The sequence below is a fragment of the Meriones unguiculatus genome, chromosome 17, assembly GCF_030254825.1.
Source record: "Meriones unguiculatus strain TT.TT164.6M chromosome 17, Bangor_MerUng_6.1, whole genome shotgun sequence".
NCBI classification, from domain to species: domain Eukaryota; kingdom Metazoa; phylum Chordata; class Mammalia; order Rodentia; family Muridae; genus Meriones; species Meriones unguiculatus.
In genome coordinates this window covers 40,119,650-40,142,455 of record NC_083364.1, presented here as the reverse complement: position 1 = coordinate 40,142,455, position 22,806 = coordinate 40,119,650, and the positions used below count along the sequence as shown (strand labels likewise).

The following is a 22,806-nucleotide window of genomic DNA, read 5'->3' as shown; positions in this document are numbered from 1 at the left end:
CTTGTATTAAATAATAGCCAAGCCTCCTACCACCTTTCTAATTATTCTCTTTGGACTTACTCTCTGCCTGGTTTCTGAATGACAAGCCGTCCCTTTCCCAGCCACCAGGAAAAGGCAGGGGCCAGAGGAGGACAGACGCTGGCCTGTCAAGAGAAGAAATGGGAGAAACAGGAGCATGACACATGTCACTCGCACAAGTCACTGCTCCAGCCAGTGAGGGGCTTGGGTGGACGGCAGGGTTATTATTAGAGCAGGAGCCCAGCTGCCTCTCCCCCCAGCTCCTGGGCACAGCTGGACCTGCCCACGGCACCCGCAGGACTGTGGCTGCGCTGGCCTTGCCCTGACCCTTCTTTCAGAAGCTTTCCTCCTTCCTCTGGTGAGAGAAAGCCCGTTGGTATAAAGCCCTACTTCCCATTGGCTCTCCTCGGCCATTCCAGCACTTAGACGCCGGGTGTTGATAACATACAGACTGTGAAGTCGTAAGCTGAGCCTGGTCACATTGCCCTTGCGATATAGTTTTATTTTTAACTTTGAAACACTTGAACTATGTCAGTTGATGTTTTCTGCCTTTCGCTTGCCTTTCCAGCAGAACTGGGTCCTCCGCTGCAGCGGGCACACCGGCAGCCACCCCTAGACCTGCTTGCTCGCTGTCAAAGCGCGGGTAGCTGCAGATGCTGAGTCAGCTTGTACCATTAAGGTAAGATTTTTTCAAACCCGGGCAGGTGCCACCCAGGCCATTCAAATGATAAACATGTGGACCAGACCGAGGCTCTCTGAGCCCTTAGGGTGGGTTGTTGAACAAGCTTAGCTACGCACCCGGTGATGGGGAAAAGGTTGGTACTGGAAAGCCCCAGGCAGGTGTAAACTGTTTTGGCTTTTAAATCCTACAGCAGCTTACAGGGTCAGCAGCCTTCCGCCAGCTTAGCCTTCTGTTCTACAGTCAACTGGGGCAGTTCAGTGTTATCTCAGTCACACACTGGTGAGAGGGGAGGGCAGCTGTGTGATGAGCAAAGAAGGGAAGACCCGAATTGGCCCAAAGGCTGCAGTGCTTTCTCCAATCACCTTTGCTGTCCTAACTAACTGCAAGTCATTGTCACCAGGCTTAAATTCCATCTGCTGTGCCACACTGCAGGCAAGCATAACACAGCTGTACTTCCCCGAACTCACTGTCCATGCTCTACCTGAAATTTGAAACCCCCTTCCCCCCCCCCCAACAAAACTGCCCAAAGGCAGCTCTTTCCTGCCGGCTTCTCTTGAATCCAAAACACAGCCACGGAGGTTAAGTGAAACTTATACACAAGCTGAAACTCATATACAGGCTTAGGGCACCCCGACTCTAAACTGTGGCAGACGTGAGGCACGCATACCCAAAGCAGCAGAAGCGAGGTGATGAAAGATACCCATGGACTTAAAGGCTTAGGAAGGCAGATAGATTACTCCTAGTTCCTGGAATAACTAAATACCTTCCCAGTGCTGCGACCCTTTAATTCAGTTCCTCGTGTTGTCATGAACCCCAACCATAAAGCTATTTCGTTGCTACTTTATAACTGTGATTCTGCTACTGTTATGAATCCTAATGTAAATATGTGATAGGGAGGATAGCTGATATGCAACCCCACAGGTTAAAAGCCACTGCTATATCCTGTTGTGTGCATGAAAAAAAGTTAGCAACAGCAAGAGGCCCTGTCTATTTTCTTATATTGCTCTGGTTCAGAGTTCAGCTGAGGTCATCCTGGGAAGTGGCCTGAGCAGAAAAGGATCTGAGGCGTTTGGGTTCAAGCCACCGATGCTGAGTCAAGGAGAGTAAGGGTAACTACTCGGATGCCCTAACTTCTGGTTCCTTGTCACCCTCTGTAGCCTCCACTGTACAGGACTAACCCCAAGTCAGTCCAGGAGTCCAAGTTGGTCTCCTACCCTGTTGCTCAGGCACAATCAGTTTCACTGTGGCCTTGTCCTGATTTAATATTACCACAGTTTCCAAGCCCTGAGTCACAAATGGATGCTGGGCTGCAGTCCCCATGAGACTCAGGTATGTTAGCTTGGAAGTCATCAGGGAAACCTGACAGCTCGCCCCTTCCCTCCAGTTAAGTACTTTCTGAGCCAGCACCACGGAGGGTTATAATACTGATCTCAACATATACCGCCTGTGAGGATTAAATACTAACAAGTAAAAAGCTTTTAAGGCAGAGTGACTTCTAGAAGCAGACCGTAATGTCGACAGGATCTGGGGGAGCTTGTTGTATTTTAGGGTATGGTAAGGTCACTGGAATCACAGCCTAGAAGCTCGTGAACCACATGTGGGGTTTACCTGCAGATGCCCAGGTGGGTTAATCTCGAGGGCAAAGAGACGAATCTAATGGTTAACTTTACACATTTTCTCTCTCTACGTAGCAGGGAAGCGGGTGAACAATGAATAACTAAATGGCTAACTGGTTGGTGAGAAGCTTAGAAAATAACCCTTATGCCCTTTGCCCTTTAACTTTGCCACTTTCACTGAAGCTGAACAGAAATCAATCATTATTGTGAGCGCTGGCCACATGAGGAGTCAGAACAGTCACACCTATGATGGGGGCTTGAGAGGCCCATTTGCCTAAAAATATCTCCCTGACATCAAACCTGTTTGCCACTAACTTTAATATCACAGTAACACATGTTCAAATTATCTGTTAAGCCCATTCTCTCTTGCTTGATTTAAATCTGTTGTATGACCTGCTGTATGCGTTGTCGGCTCTGTCCCCATGGCACCATCTGAGCTCTTAACATGCGCATGGTGGCTGCGTGGTGCTAAGAATTTCTACAGATTTAACAGGACATCTAGGAACCTGTGACTAGAAGCAGAGAGTGTCAGAGTACAGTCAGACACGGTCCTTCTGAACTTCAGAGTGCCCTCCTCTGGAAACTGGAGAGGTAAAACTTGGACCATCGACATTGCCCAGGGATTATGGGAAAATCTCAGGCTTCCCTCCAGTCTAGTGAGCTCTGTTACAAAGACGGCTGCAGAAAACACTATGTACACAGAAGTCAGAGAAGTCCTACAAGAGGGGGTTTCTGGTTTTCTATCTGGTCCAAGATGTCTGGTTCAGGCATTCCAAAGAACAAGGCCTGGTGACAAGTCTGGCAGCACTCAGCACATGAGTTCCAAGTCAGACACCCCTCAAGTGTCTCCTACTCAATGCAGGCTTCGTTTGCCTAAGTTGAAAAGCTTTCTCCTCCTGCCTCCCCCATCTTTAATGAAAGACTTAAAAGTGACATATAGCCAACATCACTACAGTTTCTCCCCAAATTTGCTTCTAATATTCCCCGAGGCTTTTTTGGAATGTCATTTAGATTAAGGTTTTTAGCATAGTACAATTCAATCCTACTTCATAAACATCAGTTGAGGAGAACCTACAACCGCCATTTTACCAAACCAGCATAATCCCTGCCATTCCAAATATTTGTTCTTAAGCTTCTTTATTCTTTATATGTTTTTATTCTTAAGTATTTGAAGGTTCTGTGTTAGGGATGCTTTGCTCCAGCTCCTATTCTAGTATGTTCCCTGGGACATATTTGTGTCCTTCATTAATATTCTGGTCAGAGGTTGTTCCACTGCCTGGATATACCTGTCATCTGCTCCAAGTGGCTCATCTAACCCTCTCTAACCATTCCTAGTGGCAAAGGAATCATATATATATATATATATATATATATATATATATATATATAAAAATATAATATAATATATGATTATATATATTATATAATTGTCCCCTTTCCTTTTCTCTCTCCAAGCCCTCCCATGCACACACTCTTGCATTTACTCAACTACAAGTCATCTTTTTAACTTTTGCTCTTTCTCTCTTTCTCTCTCTGTCTCTCTCCCCCTCTTTCTCTGTCTGTTGTGGGTGTGTATATTTCCAACCTGTCCAGTTCATATAATGATGTTACTGTGTATACATATGTTTTCAGGGCTGACCATTTGGTATTGGATAACCAACCTTTGGGCTCCTCCCTCTCAGTATTCCTTAGTTCCCTTTGTGTAGTTCTTTGTGTAAGGTTGAGGCCTCCTAGCTTTCTGCCTTCCATGATAGCATATCTACTGGTTTTCTCCTTTTTTCAGGTCTGGATTGTCTTGTTGTTTATGCAGCCACACTGATGAGACTTTATGGGTATAACTTCTCTGACATTTCTAAAAGACACAATCCTGCCTCAAACTTCCTATTCCATTGGCGATTAATCTTTCCACTCCCTTTTCCACAATAATTCCTGAGCCTTAGGTGCAGGAGTTGTACTACTTGAGACTGGGCTCCACACCCCTGCGTTTTGATCAGTCATGGCTGCTTGTAATGATCTCCATCTGTCTTAGTTACTGTTCTACTGATGTTTTGTTGGTATAAGGAGACACCATGGCCTGGCCAAGCATTTAGGAGCTTACATATGGTTTGAGGTTAGTTTGTGACCATCGTAGCAGGAAGCATGGCAGCAAGCATGTGGGCATGGCACTGGAGCAGCAGCTGAGAGTTTCACATCTGATCTGCAAGTTGCAGGCAGAGAGGGTCAGAGACTGGGTCTGGCTTGGGCTTTTGAAATCTCAAAGTCCAAGTCAGGAGCCTGACACAGAGGACCTCTGAAAGGCTCTGCCCTGCAGATTATCAATGCAGATGCTGAGACTTATGGGCAACCTTTGGGCAGAGTGCAGGGAATCTTAGGAAAGAAGTGGGAAACAGTAAGATCAGGAGAGGACAGGAACTCCACAAGTAGAGCAACAGAACCAAAAAATCTGAGCACTTTCCTCAGACTGATACTCCAACCAAGGACTATGCATGAAGATAACCTAGAATCCCTGCACAGATGTAGCCCAGGGCAGTTTAGTATCCAAGTGGGTTCCATTGTAATAGGAACAGGGACTGCCCCTGACATGAACTAATTGGCCTGCTCTTTAATTACCTTCCCCTGAGGGGGAAGCAGCATTACCAGACCACAGAGGAAGACAATGCAGCCACTCCTGATGAGACCTAATTGACTAGGATCAGAAGGAAGGAAAAGAAGACCTCCCCTATCAGTGGACTTGGGGAGGGGCATGCATGCAGAGGGTGGAGGAAGGGAGGGATTGGGACGGGAGGAGGGAGGGAACCACAGGGGGGATACAAAGTGAATAAAGTGTAATTAATAAAGAATTAAAAAAAAAAGAAATCTCAAAGCCCACCCTCAGTGACACACCTCCTTCTACAAGGCCACCCCTTCTCCTTAGGGAGGAAGCTTTCAGGTCAGTTCTAGCTTGAGTCCTTTGGGTCTTCTGTCTAAAAGGCATGGTGTGTTCAGTATGGGGACTTACCTTCTACCTCAGGGGTCAACCAAGGGAAACAGCACTAGCCTACAATGCTTTGGGAGTCTCTTGGACAACGCTGACCAACAACTCAAAAGAGCTCTTCTCATGCCTGGACGTAGGTTTTGTTTTGTTTTAGTCCATAGCTCTTGAGAGGAGTATTGTTAATGCAGATGGAATTTTTTCATTCAAAATTCATATATATATATATATGTATATATATATACAGACATATATCATAGGGGCTTTTAAGTAGACAGTTAATAACTCCTTTTAACTTTTCCACACATCCTTATTGTTATTTTATTCCTCCCTCATTCTTCTGCACTTATCTCCTTTCCTTTCTCTAATTAAAGCCTCCCCATTTTTCACGTTCCCCCTTCGGATCACTTGTACCCTGCAATTCCCCTCTCTTTGCTTCCCCACTCCTCACCTCCAAATGACCCCTTTTACTTCCTTGGTTTTTGCACTTACTTTATGTTATGTGCTCACACCTGAAGATTTGGAGCTAGGAACCTCAGATAAGAGGGAATATGAGAGTTTTGTCTTTCTGGGGCTGGGTTACCTCTCTCAATATGGTCTTTTCTAGTCCCATCCATTTACCTGCTGCAAGGCTCATAAGTTCATTTTTCTTTCAGGCTGAAGAGTAATCCATAGTGTAAATGCACCAGATTTTCATTTTCCATTTGTCAGCCATAGGACATTTAGGTTGTTTCTGTTTCTTAGCCATTGTTTATAGGGTAGCAGTGAACATGGGTTATCAAGTATTTGGGAGTAGGATGTCGGTTCCTTGGGCATATACCAAGGAGCAGTATAGCTGGATCCTATGGTAGAGTTATGAGTTCTCTGAGGATTCTCCATGTTGGTTTTCAGACTGGCTACTGTCCCACCAACAGGAAAAAAGGTCCTCCTCTCCCTACATCTTCCCCAGCATTCGTTGTCAGTTCTTTTGTTGGTCTTTGCCATTCTGACTTGGGTAAGGTGAAATCTCAAAGTTGTTTTGATTTTCATTTCCCCACTTGTTAGGGATAATGAGCACTTTCTTTCCTTCTTTCTTTTTGTTTTGTTATTTTTTTTTTTATGTGGATTGGTGTTTTTCCCGTATGTATGTCTGTATGATGGTGTTGGATCCCCAGGAACTGGAGTGACAGACAGTTGTGAGCTACTCTGTGGGTTCTGGGAATTGAACCCGGGTCCTCTAGAAGAGCCGTCTCTCCAGCTTGAGGAACATGCTCTTGATGAACAGGGCAATACGGATAAGCACTAAAGGTTATGAACTTCATTCTAGGGAAGAAAGAGGTTCCCTGGGTTATCTTTATGGCCTTCCAGAACGGTCCATACCTTCGAGACAATGAGAGTCCCTAGATACCACATCAAAGGCCAGCGTGTACAATTTGCCATCTGGCAGTACTTAAGAAATGCTTGTGGTGACCTGTTGGAGAGAGAATGAGAATTCCCATTCTTTAAAAAGTTAGGCAAGATTTTTTTAAAGTGAGGTTCAAGGATTATTAAGACACCCACACTGTACGACACTGGAGCAAGGAGAAACTGGAACCTGAAAGATCAGCCAAGGGCTACAGAGATGACACAATGAGAAGAGACGGTGCAATGGGCTAGGGAGGTAGCCCCAAAATATCATTCTCTTCCACGAAGGATTGCAAAAATGGAATGGTTTTGTGATCCCAGAACATGAGCTGATCCCCTCATGTTCTGAGCCCCATTTGATGGATGAATCAATTAGCCTTTGGGATATAGCCAAGTACCTAAGTAATTGGAAGGAGCATTAATTGGCTTCTCTCATACTCAAGTTGTCACAGGAGCTTCTCTGAAGAGCTAACATATTAACTGAGATACAAATACCAGGAAAGAGCTCATGATGTAGGGATGAGGGGAGCATGGTCCTGGTAGAAGGAGCAAGGGTGTATCCCCTGCTGGCATAAGTGACAAGTCAAAGCAAAGGGCACAAAGCCGAAGGGAGATGAGAGGGACAGAGACAGTTCATGCATGGGTTTGTCTACCATGGGAATGACTTGACAGTTTCTTCCTTGTCTTGGAAATGGCTGGAGGTGTTAAGCAGCAGAGTGGTGTCATCATTTTATAAGTTGTTAAAGTTATTTATTTTTTTCTTCTGGGAAGGATGGATTATGGAATGTGAGAGGGAGAAGTGAACCTGATTATATAGCCGTGATACTAGAGCAGATGACAGATTGCAGGGTTTGGACAATTAGCAGTGATGCTAATTGTAGATGTGAGCACAGATAGAGTTGCCTACTGCCTTCTCTAGGTCTTTCATGAAGACCATTCACCTTGCAGGCCAGCCTAGGCTACATAGCAAGGCTGTCTCAAGAAGAAACATAAAAGCCTTCTACTTGTTTCCACCTTGTGTTGTAAGCACTGTAACAAGCTTCCTGCAATTCAGTGATTAGCAGATCTGAACTTCCATAAAACTGGTGATAATCAATGGGATAGATTCAGTAGATTTGGGGTCAGAAACAAACAAGACTTTTTACCAGTTCTCAGACAAAACTGCTCCTTCTGTTTGGAAACCTCTCCTTAAAAGCCTTAAGAGACACTGTTCTATGTGCCTTGCCTTGCCTTAGCAACTTCATTACTTTCTAATGAAAGTATGCCAGCACCAGCATCTAGTTAAACTACTATCCCAAACCTGCCAGGTTCTATCTATCTATCTATCTATCTATCTATCTATCTATCTATCTATCTATCTATCTATCTTAGACAGGGTCTCTCTTTGTAGCACTAGCTGTCCTAGAACTCACTATATAGTCTAAGCTGGCCTTGAACTCACTGAGATCCACTTGCCTCTGCCGCCTAAATATTGCGATTAAAGGTGTGCACCACCATACCCAGCTCCTGCCAGGTTCTAAATACTCAATTTCTTCATAGATATATCCACTCCTTTAACGCATGCCTGCAGCCACCAACTTCACTCAGACTATATCTAATACAGCCAATAAAGTTGAGTACATGTAAATCTTTTTCTTGTTTGTCCTTCTCAAAGGGAACACAATGTAGGACCTGATTGAAAGGCATACAAAAATATCTCCTTGGAGACAGACATATTTCCTGTCTAGCTCCTTTCTATTCTGGAAGGATTACACATGTGAACCCTCTACTGTGCCCACTCCAGCTATGGCCTTGTGTCCTCCTCCTATGATGGAGATGGACCACAAACATCTCTGAGAAACACAGTAGAGTGTTGGGTTTGAAGCCTGAAATCTAGATCTCTTTAAGCCTGGGATTCTTGTTTGTAAACTGAAGATGGCCACACCCACCTCATATGGTTGTTGTGAGGACTAAATAAGATGTTATAGATAAACACCAAAACCTTCCTTCTTGTGCCAGCTAATTTTATGACACAAGCTAGAGTCTTCAGAGACTGAGAAAATGCCTCCGTAAGAGCTGGCTGTCAGAAACTTTCTTAATTAATTATTGATGAGGAAGGGCCTATCCCATGGTGGGTGGTGCCATTCTGGGCTGGTGTTTCCGGGTGCTATAAGAAAACAGGCTGAGCAAGCCATGAGGAGCAAATCAGTAAGCAGCACCCCTTCACGGCCCTGTCTCCAGGTTTCTCCACTACTTGAGTTCCTGTCCTGACTTCCTTTGATGATGAACAGTTCCATGGAAGCATAAGCCAAGCAGGATGTGGTATGTGATGTCTTTCCTCCCCAACTTGCTTTTGGCCAGGGTGTTTCATCATAGCAATTGTAACACTAAGACACTTCTCTGCCTCTGTGATACTCAAAACAGAAATATCTTCAGTCCAGCTAAGTCAGACGAACTCCAAAGAGGAGAAGCATCCAGTCACTGAGCATAGAACCAGAGAGGATGAGAGCAGCTTTCTTGTGTCACAAGGCAACTGATGTGGTATCTAATTTGATTAATTTGAGGCAACACTCATTATATGAAACTCACTGTGCAAATCTTCCTGGCCTTTGGGGGTTTCTTGAGATGAGTGATTTTCAGTACTATGTCAGGAGAGCCCCAGGAAATAATTTAGAGTATCAAGAGTTCTGGATCGACCCTTATGCCAATGAAAAGAATTTCCCCCAAGTATACAAAAAAAGGTTAAAATTCCTTTTTTTTTTTTTTTTACATCGTTAGGTTATGTCTAGCTTTTTCCTTTCTTTTACTGCCAAGCTTCTCTAGGGTGATCTTTGCTCAACACTGGTCCTATCTCAAGGTCACTCAGCTGGTGTTATTCTAGAGTGTGGAATGAGATCTTTAAATAGTGACATTTAAAAGGCATGAAGGGAGCATCTTTGTTGACAGCACATTCTATTTTCTCTTAAAAATATTTTTTCAAACAACCTCACAGGGCTAGAGAACGGCAAAGCTTTAGTAAAGTCTCACCTTCACTGATGGTTCCTAAGAACCATACTCCAAAACACTTCAGGGGAAGGTTGGGCTTAAAGCCCATCACAGTGCCTGCAGCCAAGCATGCCCTTGCTGGTAAGCAGAGGTCTCACTCCTGAAGTCCGGTGAACTAGGCAGACTGTTTTTCTTCCCAGAAATCGAGGTCAGCATTGTGACTAGACAGGCCACCAACATGAAGCCAGAAAGTCCTGGTGTTGGTAGCTTTTTTTTTCTCACACGCTCACACCCTGTGCGTCCAGGCTCTTTTCTACCTGAAAGCCAGAAGGGATCCAGAGTCTTCCAACCTTATTGGTCAGCTGCTATTCTGAACAAGAAGCAGATGGTGTCATTCCTCCTGACAGGCTACAATCCTGTCATCATGAAAGTCTGTGCCTCTCCCCTCTTATCGAGCACCAGTTTCAAATGGGCAAGAGTCCCACGGCTGAAGTGCCACACGAGCTGTGTGGGGATTGCTCATGAGCACACGGAGCCATGGCAGTCATCGTTCTTTGACGCGATAGAGGTGGCATTACTCACCTTTTCCTTTATATCCGTGACAACATAGTCCTGATTTGCTCAACCTTCTGGTCTCTCCTCTGGCTGCCCTTCTTCCTAATGTCATCAAAGTGGTCACACATGCCTTGTTATCAATAGTTCGTGTCTCGGCTATCTTTTCTGTGTTCTCATTTCCCACTTAGAGCTTTCTCTCTCACTTGGGTGGTTCCCACATCATCTTCATCATCTCTGCATCCAAGTTCCTCTTCTCAAGGCAAGATTGCCATCACCTTGAACAATTCGTATCAGACTTGTTGGACTCATCTTGCCTCCTCAAATAGTTCCTTCATAAACTTCTGTTTCTCTCAAAAATTGTGGCTAATCTTTCTTTCTCTTGGTTTAGAATCTTGGCATCAGCTTTAACTCATTTCCACACCCCCAGTCAGAAACCAACCAGATTCTCCCCTTATAATGTCTCCCGTCTGCTTCATCTTTCTGTTTCTGTTGTCTTCAGTATCACCCCTGCAACTTCATCATATTCTCTACCTTATCTAGCTCCTCTTACTCCATCCCAGCTAGCTCCCAGATCACAATGTAAAATGTCTCTTTGTTGTGTACCAAATAGTTCCAGATTCCTTAGTCTAATATTTAAGAATTTCTACACTATGTCCACCACAGACTTTCCCCTTAGGAATGATCTCAAACACACCAAGAGTCAATCTGCACATTAAACTGGTGTTAGGCAATCAGTTAGCTGGACCATTGCATTACAAAAAAAAAAAATATATATGTTCTTTGAACATATTCTATTCTGCCTCAGTCTATCATAGTTCATTTTGGTTACTATAATAAGACACCAGAGGGAGGCTAGGTAACTTATAAACAACAATATGACAACTTATTTCTCACTTGCAAGTCCAAGGTAGAGATTGTGGCAGATTTGCTGTGCTTTGAGGGCCTACATGCTGGTTCACAGCTGTCTTCTTTTATGTGCTGATATGACAGAAGTGATGAGGGTCCTCTCTCCCAGACCCCTTTTATGAGGGCACCAGTTTCACTCATGAAAGGCCCTGCTCTTCAGACCCAATTGCTCCCCAAAGATCTCACCTCCAAATATGATCACATTGGTGATTAAATTGCAACATTAGAAACTCTGGTGGGCATAACATTCAGCCATTAATGCAGCCCAACCCTCTCAGCCCTCTGACTCTGTCCAGCTTCTTTCTGGCTCCCATACCCTGTTTTTCTGCTACCCTCAGCCTATTTGAGGTTCCAAGGTGCAGATTCATATCATGTCATGTCTCCTGGTTCAGGGTGACAGGAGAGTGGAGCACCCTGGGATGCTCCTCCATGATTACTCAGTGAGCCTGGTGGGGTCTAGAATGAGGGTTCAAGATAATCAGATCAAGACAAAACCATCCAAGAGGAGGCACAAACTGTCAAGGTTGGCTAACAATTGCTGTAGGGGTACGTAGTGAGTTGCTTATTGTATATGTTTGTTAACCTTTTGTATACATTGAAAGAATCAATGGGAGAGAAATCACCCACAACAAATTACCTAACGCTAAATAAATAAAAAATAAAGTTCTGTTCCTTCTGACTTTTGAGCACCAGCCTCCCAGCTTTGCCCCAGATGAACACACAGCTGGAACTGTCCTGCTGATTCCCTAGACAGGAGGTGGAAACTCACTTGCCTGTCTCACCTATCCTGTGTATACTTTGTCTTTGTCCAAATAGAATGTTGTTTTCAATTGAATTGATTGACAAGACTTAAAATTCTAAGTGTTGTTTTGATATATTGTGTAGTAAAATATATTTTGCACTATGATGAAATAAAGAATACTTATTTTATAAGAGCAAATATGTAGGTTACATAAACATTGTCCTAAAATTGTTATGTGTTGTTTATCCCTCTCAGTAGCACTATGAGGTGGGTATTGACCTCCTTCTCTTTTATAGAAGGGCAATGGATTTAAGAGAGGTTAAGAAGTGTTCCCAAAGCCTCATAGCTACTGGCCTGTAGAGCTATGGGACAAATCTACGTAGTTGGTCTCCCGGCCACTCCACTGAACTGAGCTCACAGAAATCTCTTTCCCATCTTTTCTTGAGAACAGAGAAGATACTGCAACACATTTTCTCATAGACGCAAGCAACCAAAGCTGAGTAACTTCAGTTCACCCAAAGGCAGAACAGCTTCTGTTCTGTCCCCACTGTAGCATGCTTCTAGAGTTTGGGCGATTTGACCCCTGACCTAGCCCCAGCCCAGATGTAGACACTAGATGAATGGCATAGGATAGGTATGCCCCAGGTCAAGCTGGACATCAAGCTGGTGCCTCGGTAGACGAGAAGCCCCATAGGGAGGCAGATGAGCCTGGGGCTGGATGGGTAACTGAAGGTATACAGTGCATCATTGTAAGAGCCTGGGCCAGCATGGCCTGACTCGGAAACTTGACTCCACACTTAGCAGATGAATGAACTTGGGTAAGTTACTTAGCTTTTCAAGTCTCCACTTTCTTAACTGAAAAATGAAGCAATTCCTCCAAGGTGGTGAGCAGGATTAAATGAGAGTCTATGTGAAGTCTCTTTAGCCCCAGATCATATAAATAACTAAACACTTTCCTTTAGTGATAATTCATATTTTCATATTTCCCCTAGACTTAAGAAGCCAGAAGTTGGGAAGACATGGTAAGTACCAGGATTTTGTTGGAGCTTCATTGTGTAAAGCTCCAGGTCTAACTCTGTTTATCCCAGAGCCCAAGCCAATGTCTATAGATGTGGCTGTGTGGGTTAATGATATTTATCTCCAAGAAATAGACACCGACTAAAGGCAGCGTTGAGGAACATTCGTAAAAATGAATTGCTAAACACATAGAACTAATAAATGATGAGATAGAGATATAAAGTACTCTGGTGCAGTCATTAGCCATTGTAATATCTACTGAATTATTATGCAATGTCAATACTATTTTTAAACTAAAGATAAAATATTAAAAATGCCAACAATAACCTAAGTGGCAGACGGCCCCATCATTTAGGAAGTATTACTGAATACTACAGTGGCCTATGTCCAGAGCTGGATGTCAGCCGGGAAAACGTGAACAAAACCTCCTGGAAGGTCCTGTGGAATATTGGCTAGATGAATGGCAGCACACTCACACTCAGGAGTGTCACTTTCACCTTCACGCTGAAGAAAGTTGGCAAAGAATAAATTCTGTTTTGCTGTTGAATTACATTATCTACAAAAATATAATCTCAATATACTGTAGATCAAAATGGAAAATAAAAAAGAAACAAAGACTCCAGAAGCTATATAAATGCATATCTTCATGACCTTAGGCATACATTTTAAAATATTTTAATTAGTTCTTAAAAAATTTTATGCAACACATCTTGATCATATTTATTCTTCCCCCATAGGCTCCTACATCCACCCTTTCCACTTTTTATGTCCTCTTTTCTTTTCATCTTTAGAAGAGATTATCTCACAAAAGTAATAAGCATAATGAGAAATATTGGTAACTTGAAATTCAATAAGATTAAGAAACGTTAAGGTTTTTTTTTTTTTAATCTAGTCTCATGTCTTAAAAAAACAAAGTGCAAAATTTTATTCAGAGTTGTGCTGGTTAGTCTTATGTTGACTGACACAAGCTAGAACAGTGCTTCTCAACCTGTGGGTCACGACTCCTTTGGGGGTCACACAGCCCTTTTACAGGGGTCACATATTAGGTATCGTGCATCTTAGATATTTACACAACAATTCACAGCAGTAGCAAAATTATAGCTATGAAGTAGCAATGAAATAATTTCAGGGTCGGGGTCACCACAGCATGAGGGGCTATATTAAAGGGTTGTAGCATTAGGAAGGTGGAGAACCACTGAACCCCAGTGTCCTGAAAGGAGACTCTCTATTAAGAAAATGCCTCCGTAAGATGCAGCTGTGAGGCATCTCCTTAATCATGGGTGGCACCATTCCTGGGCAGGTAGTCATGGGTTGTATAAAACACCAGGCTGAGCAAGCCAAGGGGAGCAAGCCAGTGAGCAGCACCCCTCCATGGCCTCTGCATCAGCTCCTGCCTGCAGGTGCCTGTCATGCTTGAGTTCCTGTCCTGACCTTTGATGGTGAGCTGTGACATGAAAGTATAAGCTGAAGAGACCCTTTCCTTCCCGCGACTTTTTTTTTTTATGTGATGTTTCATTACATGAATAGCGACCCCAAGACAATAGTATTATCAATGTGTTACAAATCACCCATAATACATTGTTGAAAATAATAGCTGTCAAATGTAGTCTTACAGTCAGGTCTTCGGGCTCCGTTTTAAACACACACACACCACTTACATAGCACAAACTGCTAAAAAGACTCCCCCAAAGTTCTGTGCTCCCAGTTGTCTGTGCATTCAGGTTGCCAAGGTGGTCTTAAAGAGACAGAAGGTAAGGGCCTTAAAACTCACTGTAGGAGCGCGTTCAGCCCCCTTCCCCCACTCACCTGTGTCCTCTGCCTTTGTTCCCCGCTGTGTCCAGGGCCGGGCACGCAGGCCTCAGCCTGCTCAGCACAGGCACTGTGAGGGATGTGTCAACCGCCACTGCCACGTCCCGGTGGAGCCCAGCGTCTCCTGCCTGGTGATAAGCTGCCGCCTGCTCTGTGGTGCTACCTTCCACATGTGCAAGGAGGCCGAGCATGCGCTCCTCTGCCCTCTAGAGCAGGTCCCCTGCCTCAACTCCCAGTACGGCTGCCCGCTGTCCATGGCGCGCCACAGACTGGCCAAGCACCTGCAGGCGTGCCCAGCCAGCGTGGTCTGCTGCTCCATGGAATGGAACCGCTGGCCAAACGTGGACTCGGAGACAGTCCTTCACGAGAACATCATGAAAGAGACCCCCAGCGAGGAGTGTCTGGACACAGCCCTGGCCCTCCGGGACCAGAAGGTCCTCTTCAGATCCTTGAAGATGGTGGATCTTTTCCCAGAAACCAGAGACGCCACCGAGGAGGAGCCGGCCGTGAACGGTGACACCAGCTGGGAGGAGACTGGGGGCGCGGTGGGGGGAGTGGATGGCAGGCCGGGACCACACCGTGGCCTGCCGGCCACCGACGGGCAAGCGATGGAGCTCAGTCAGGAGGAGCGAGCCGCCTTGGCGAAAACCAAAGAAGGGATGGACCTGGCGAGGTTCGGCGAGTGGGAAAGCATGTTCAGCAAGGAGCATGCGGCCTCCGTTTTAACAGGCTCCTCGGCCGAGAGTGAAGACAGGAGCGGGAAGGCGGCTGGGAAGGGCCAGGGTCCCGGTGATGGTGGTGGTGGCGCAGGGCACGCCGAGGGCTCTGCGGAAGGGAGAGGACCGCAGGAAAGCCAGAAGCCCCGGGATCTTCCCGCCGCCATGGAGATGACAGGCCTGGCCCCCTGGCAAGACGGTGTCCTGGAAAGGCTGAAAACAGCCGTGGATGCCAAGGACTATAACATGTACCTGGTGCACAACGGGCGGATGCTCATCCACTTCGGCCAGATGCCCGCTTGTACCCCCAAGGAGCGAGACTTCGTTTACGGCAACCTCGAGGCCCAAGAGGTGAAGACGGTTTATACCTTCAAAATCCCCGTGAGCTACTGCGGGAAGCGAGCTCGCCTGGGAGACGCCATGCTGAGGTGCAGACCAAGCGAACACAAGGCCGTGGACACTTCCGATCTGGGCATCTCGGTGGAGGACCTGCCCAAGTCCGATCTCATCAAGACCACCCTCCAGTGCGCTTTGGAAAGGGAACTCAAGGGCCACGTCATCTCCGAATCCAGGAGCATCGATGGACTGTTTATGGACCTTGCCACCCAAACATACAACTTCGAGCCGGAGCAGTTTTCCTCGGACACGGTGTTGGCCGACCTCCTAGGTGCTGCCCAACCCGGGGGCCTGCACGTCGAGCTCCACAGCGAGTGTGTGACCCGAAGACACAATAAAAGCAGCTCAGCTTTCACTTTCACCTGCAACAAATTCTTCCGCAGGGATGAGTTTCCCCTGCACTTCAAGAACGTCCACACAGACATTCAGTCGTGTCTCAACGGCTGGTTCCAGCATCGATGCCCGCTGGCCTACTTGGGGTGCACGTTTGTTCAGAACCACTTCCGCCCCCCTGGGCAAAAAGCAAAAGTGATCTACAGTCAGGAGCTGAAGACCTTTGCCATCAAGCCAGAGGTTGCGCCGGAGCTGAGTGAGGGACGGAAGAGCGACCATCTCCCCGGCCGCGGTGGGAAAAGCCTGCATTCTCTAACCAGCCTGCCCCTGGAGGTTTTACAATATATTGCTGGGTTTCTGGACAGCATCAGCCTGTCGCAGCTGTCCCAGGTGTCTGTACTGATGAGGAACATCTGTGCCACTTTGTTGCAAGAGAGAGGAATGGTCCTCTTGCAATGGAAGAAGAAGAGGTACTCTCATGGAGGCACCTCCTGGAAAGTCCACAGTCAGGCAAGTAAACATCTGTCACTCATTCGTTCAATAAATATTTATTAAGGGCTCTCTTGGGGACAAGTGCTGTACCGGGCATTGGGAAGGGTGCTGGAAAGAAGACTCTCTCAAGCTCAGTCTAGCAGGAAAGGCAATATATAAACAGGTTCGGCAGTACAGATGCCAGTGCCTGCTTATGTGCCTTTGTGTGCCTTTCGTTTGCTCACTCATTCATTCCACACTGGCTCTATTCTCCACTCTTCTCCACCACAGACTTCTCTCCGCAGCTGGCCTCAGCTGGCTCCCCTGCCCTCCAGCTTCTCCTTAGGCTAATCCAGCCTGAATGTTTCAGTGCTGAAGGGTCCACTCTCCTCAGCCCACCCCTCCCCTTCAAGACGCCACAAAGTGGCTCTGTCCCTCAGCCAGGTGGGTGTCCACAGCAGGTGACTTGTTCTACACAGCTGCTTGTTCTGGCTCTACTGAACAGCTTCCCTCTTTCCATGCAACTCTAGGCTTCTAGCTTCGGATATTGCCTCCAGATTTGTAAACCATCCCCTTCCTTCAATCTTACCCCCTTCCCCCCCAAAAAAAAAAAAACCCCAAACACCCCATTGAGTGTATCGATTACTCCCTGCTTGGACTCTGATTGATGTAATAGACAAACAAATTCATCTCAGTCTCGTGCCAACAAACCTTTAGACACAGGTTTTTTTTGAAATCGTATATGAGTTTGGTTCATTGACTTCCCATGGCTGCATTGCCTATTTGATATAAAACACTGCAGTATATAACGCAAATAATCTTTTCCTTCTGTTAAACCATGTTCCTTTTCTCAATTGAGTCATCTTCACTGAGTTACAACTTCTACAGAAGCAAGACATCTAATTTGTTATCTTGAAAGTGTTTGTAGTATCTTTTCCCATGGCAAACGTGTTGATAATATGAATATAAGATGTCCATTTACATCATTAATATCACTGTTGTGTTTGTCCCTAATAGGTAGATCTTCACAAATTGGTAGGGAGTATTTAGAGTTTGTATCTATTTTTATAAATTATATCCAAAGTATCCTGTGTATTTTCCTTAATTATTCATTAAGCAGTCCTCCTGGAAAAATAATTATAAGACTCTCTTATGTATCTATGCCTGTATTTGTGTGTTAAGGACCAGCTGTCACCAACCACATTAGTGATAAACATTTGTGAGAACTGTTTACTGCCTCTAGAGGTAATCTAAGACCAGCACATCTCTTTCTCAAGCACAATCAGATGTCAATAATTTACCTTACAAACAAAAAATCCTTACTTTTTTTTTACTCATATTTGCCCCAAATTCAAATATTTCTGGTCCACTTTGGGATCTAACTTGGAACAGGCTAATTTCCTTGCAGAAAGGGAGAATGAATTTACATGAGGCTAAAGGATACTCATATGAAAGTGGCTTTTTAAATAAAATGGATAACAGTTGCCCAGGAACAATGATCAAATATGGTGGTGGAGCAGTCAGGCCAAAAGGGCATCAGTGTGTCCAACCTCAGACCCTCATAACAGGTGACTTTGCTACCCCAACCCATATTTTAAAAATATCAATGTTTGACCGAGCGCCATATTCACCAAAATCTCCTTTGAGGTCTTTATTCTAATAAGACCCTTCTTTGCTAGGATATTGTAATTTTAAGTCTTAGAAAACAAACATAAAGAAGGGACATAAATGGTAAAAGAAATGTATTAACTTATGTAACCAAAACATCCAAAGACAACAGCTCCAGGTAAGGCTTAATCTAGCATCTCAAAAATGACCTTTGTTCCTCGTCTCCTCAGTTCTGCGGTACTGGCTGCATTCTAAGCTAGCTCTTTCTCAGTGGCCCTGGCAGCTGCCTTGGGTTCCTCAGACCCCAGCTTCCTCCTAGTCCAAGTCCCAGAGCAGAGCCCCAGGTATGGTCACGGTGACTTAAACCGTGTGTCTAGAATTAACACCTGCTGCTCACTGGGGTGCTGGGGAAGGGGTGTCAGTCGTTTTGCTATCAGGCGTCACAAACAACTACAAAGCTGGCTGGGAAGACTACTAATTAGCAAGGTTCTAGACATTAGATGGAGGAAAAAGAACTCATGAATGTCCCAACAGTCTCTGGGCACTGGGGAAGCTGGACGCAGGGGCACAGAGCCACCTCACACACTGTCCAGATCGTGCCACCTCTGAGCAGGCAGGGCTCACTGCCTGCACTCACCTGTGAGCTTCTCTCTCCTGACAGATCTGGCAGTTCAGCAGCCTCTTCTCCAGAATCAAGAGCTGGGAGTTTAACGAGGTCACCTCCATGTCTGAACACCTGAAAGCCTGTCCTTTCAACATTGTGGAGCACAAGACTGACCCCATCCGTTTGACCAGCATGTGCCAGCCCCAAGAACAGGCCCAGAAGAGCTTAGTGTCCACGTTTAGGGCCCGACCACGGGGCAGACACACCTAAAGATTTGCACACCATGGCTCCTGGCTTCTCAGAGTTATTGAAAGTAGGACAGTATGGTTTCAGGATGCCGCTCTGAAACCTGCGTATCTGCTTCACTGGGTCTAAAGAATGTGAAGTCCTTCAGGCCTTACCAACTACACTAGGAGAGTAGTTTTCTGAGCTATGGCTTGTATGATAGTGACACACACAAACAAACACACACACTCACTATATCCTTATCTTATTCCTTTCTTATTTTCATTTCCTAAAATAGATCAGACTGGGGAGAAAATAAGTAACTGAAAGCCATTCAATAAATGAACCCAAATCCTTAATTCTGTAAGCAGCTTAGACTGTGATTCTACATTGAGCTGTCCAGTTCATAAACCACCTTCAAGTTCTTGGAGTAGACAATACAAGGACACGGTCTGAGGTGCAGTGTTCTCCCAAGGTGTCTTGAGTAGAGGGAACATAGCTGGAAGGTTCTAAAGCTTTGTCTGTCTTGACAACTGAGGGCTTTTAAAATCACCCTACTGTATCAAAGCCCAGATGGTTTCAGTGCAACCCAACAGAATGGACCACACTGGGTAAACCCAGCAGTTTCAAGGCAACCCAACAGGATAGACCACACTGGGTAAGCCCAGCCGTTTCAAGGACACCACAGGACAAAGCAGAATAGCTTGTTGTACAAAGTTTTGGCAACACACAGAAAGAACATCTTTCGAATGAAGAAAAGGCCAAAGGTCTCTAAGAGCAAAGTAGCTCCCAGCTGAGAGCCACTGTCGTAAAGGATGGTACACCAGCAATGGTAAGTTAGGATGCACGCACTCTTTAATGTGACAAATCTGATCTCACACAGTTACTCGGTGGCCATAATTCAACGCAGCTCTTACTTGTTTGCTAAATAAGTTTTAAACATGTGATGATGCTAAATTGAGAGCCAGATGGAGCTGATCTACCCAATATGGTTTTGTGTCCCTGGGCCACAGTGTAATATGTCCTCCCTGCCCTCTTTAGGGAAACGTGAAACCAGGAACGTAACTTATCTGAGGTTAAGCTTCCCTTCCCTCAGTTGGTACCATTTTCCAGCAATCCTAAAAGTTCTCAAGCTAAAGGAAAGCAAGGAAAGGGGAAGGCAAGCATCCTAGGGAATCAGACAGCCAATAATTCAAATGATGAAAGAGCCTCGCCAGTAAGAGAGCTGGTGTCTGGGCATCTGTGTCTTGACCATGGTTCAGAGCTGATATAGATGAAGAAACTGATGCAGATGAAGAAGATGGTATATATGAAGAAGCTGATAGAGATAAAGAAGCTGGTGCCTTTGCAAAGGGTCCGGAAGGCAGCAGAGCAAGTCCATACTGAAAGTGTGCTCATTCTCTGCTTTACTCTTCTCATGCTATTGTTAGCACAACGCTATTATCTATGCCTACTCTTTAGAGTTTCATTTGTGTTTTACCACTGTTTTGTGAGTCATCATTTTCTAAAACTGAAGAGGGTTCTTTAGGATTTTTATCCAGTGAATATAAGTAACCGAAAACAGCTAAACAATGAGATGGGCAAAAGGGAAGGGAGTTCTTCTGGCGTCAGTTTGGTGCATTTGGAATCTGGTTCTTGCCTCATGGTAGAATGAGGTTCTCAAAGCCTCTCAAGGTTTCTTATTAGAGAAAGAGGGGAGTTCAAACCATGAACTCTTGTGTATCTAGGACTCCTGATACACAAGCCAGGAACTGCAGAAACACAGGGAGGGCCAGAGGACATGGCTCTGCCACCATAAGCCACACTGCTGGAGGCGACCTGGCCAAGGAGAGCAGTCAGGACACACTTTCCTCCCCCAGTTTCTATCTCAGGGCAGTATTTAGATGATTGACATCTACAAACATTTTTATAAGGGAATTCGTAATTTATGCCGAAGGAAATCAAGACACCCCAGGCACTCCCTGGTCCCTATAAATACACTCACTTTGTGTGAAGAGTACAGACCTAGCAAAAGGGACCTTTTCTGAGATACCAGGCTTGAGAGAAGCAAGACAGCTCCTCATGGCTTCAGTTTAAGCAGTAGCTGAGGAGGGTGAAGAGGGCTGTACTGCAAGCATAGAGCCTGGACAGGAAGATATCTATGAGCGGAAACCTGTGACCAACATCACCCTCAAGAAAGGTAGCCTAGAGGTGCAAAGCAGCTGAGTGCAGCAGGGGAAGGCTATAGGACTAAGCCCCAAATGACCTGTGGCCTCAGCAGCATAGGGACTTGAGAAGGAAGCTTGTCTTACAAGAAAAGGTCAGATGGGAAGCAAAGTGAGAACTAGAGATAGGTTTAAAGCAACAACAAACAGCGCTGTACAAGCCTAACGGACGTGTGATGCCAAATCAAACTGAAACGGAGAACAGTTTTATGTATCTACGATGACTTATCTCAATGTCTTTCTAACAGGAAATAAAACCTTTTCTGCACACTGAAAGGAAAAAGGAGTAACTCTTGTAAGTTAGGTCTAGAGACAGACTTATGACTCAGTGCCATAAAAGTCATCATTAAAATCCAGCAGTGTTGGTCTTGAAGAAAGGCCAACCAAAAGTCTAGACTATGCGGAGCTCTGGAAAGGAGGGGCCGCCTCTAAGAGGCCCTGGGGCTGCTGTGATCTCAGCTATGAATCGTAGTACTTCCATCCAAATGCCTTTCCTTTTTTGGGAGCTGAAACCAATGTCAATACCGCTAATGGCTTTGGCTACTATATCTATCAACCAACAACGCCCTACTTCAGTCCCTGACTTTCGCCTGGATTGTATGCCAGCATCTTCCATCTCTGCCTTTGCTGGGGCTGGTTAAGGCCACTTTGCCTCCCTCGTCCCTGTATTGTGCTTGGGGAGCCATGTTTTACTCACTATGGCTACCTGCATGTCCTCATCTCTTCCTACCCGTTCCCACTCTGGACTACACGGAAGCCTCATGAACTTTGTCCATCTATCCTTTCCTGAACATGGGTTCCAGTCGTCCTGGTATCAGGAAGCCTGGGTCTTCCCGAGGCCCTAGGCACTCTTCGACCTCACCTAAATTTGTTCTTTGGTGTTATTATTTTCTTTTGGGCAACCTTCCCTTCCTACTCCCAATCTGTGCTTCTCCCTCAAGAATTCCCATGTGCCAGGAGAGGGGGGAGATGGCTCAGTGCTTGCCTACCAGCCATGAGGACCCAAGTTCGACCTCCAGAACCCATGTGAAATGCCAGATGTGGCAGCTTTTGCTGACAATCTTGGTCCTGAGGAGGCAGAGACAAGAGGCTCCCTGGGGCTCCCTGGCCAGCAAAGCCTAACTGGGGAGCTCCAGATCAAAGAGAAATCCTGTTTAACAAGGGTGGGTTGCACTCCTGAGGACAGACAGCCAACGTTGCCCTCTGGCCAAACACACGTACACCTGAACACATAAGTGTGCCTGCACACACACACACACACACACACACACACACACACACAATCATCAATCATCAAGTGAGGAAAAGGTCTGGTTGTTTTCCCAGGTAGGAAGCTAACCTCATACAACTGCAAAAGCCGGTAGAGGCTGAACCACCTTAATCTGGCTGTCCCCTGACTCCGTTATTCCATATTGATGACATTCACAAGTGTGACTGACACAAACCTAGACATATAGGAAGAAAAATTTTAGTTGCGAAAGTACCGATGTAAGATTCCCCCATAGGCAAGTCTGTGGGGCATTTTCTTAATTAGTGGTTGCTGTGGGGAGGACCCCGCCCACCGAGGGCCATACCATCCCTGAGCG

General features: G+C 45.5%; 1 protein-coding gene across 2 annotated transcripts; it reads left to right on the top strand.

Moving 5' to 3' along the window:
• The first annotated feature begins 442 nt into the window (after positions 1 to 442).
• Positions 443 to 20,484, top strand: Fbxo40 (F-box protein 40). 2 transcript variants are annotated; one of them, XM_060370353.1, is made up of 4 exons: positions 443 to 697; positions 12,830 to 12,859; positions 14,696 to 16,618; positions 18,849 to 20,484. In XM_060370353.1, exons 2-4 carry the CDS (start codon positions 12,857 to 12,859, stop codon positions 19,059 to 19,061), a joined length of 2,139 nt encoding a protein of 712 aa, XP_060226336.1. In that variant the 5' UTR covers positions 443 to 697; positions 12,830 to 12,856; the 3' UTR covers positions 19,062 to 20,484. The 2 variants fall into 2 exon arrangements, with proteins under 2 accessions (XP_060226336.1, XP_060226337.1); XM_060370354.1 differs by lacking the exon at positions 443 to 697 and adding an exon at positions 8,836 to 8,971.
• Positions 20,485 to 22,806: the final 2,322 nt, after the last annotated feature.

What these genes read in the sequence shown, in the direction of transcription:
- Fbxo40 (XM_060370353.1), top strand. An exon ending in CCTGGAAAGTCCACAGTCAG is followed by an intron (nt 16,619 to 18,848) that starts GCAAGTAAACAT and finishes CTCTCCTGACAG; the next exon opens with ATCTGGCAGTTCAGCAGCCT.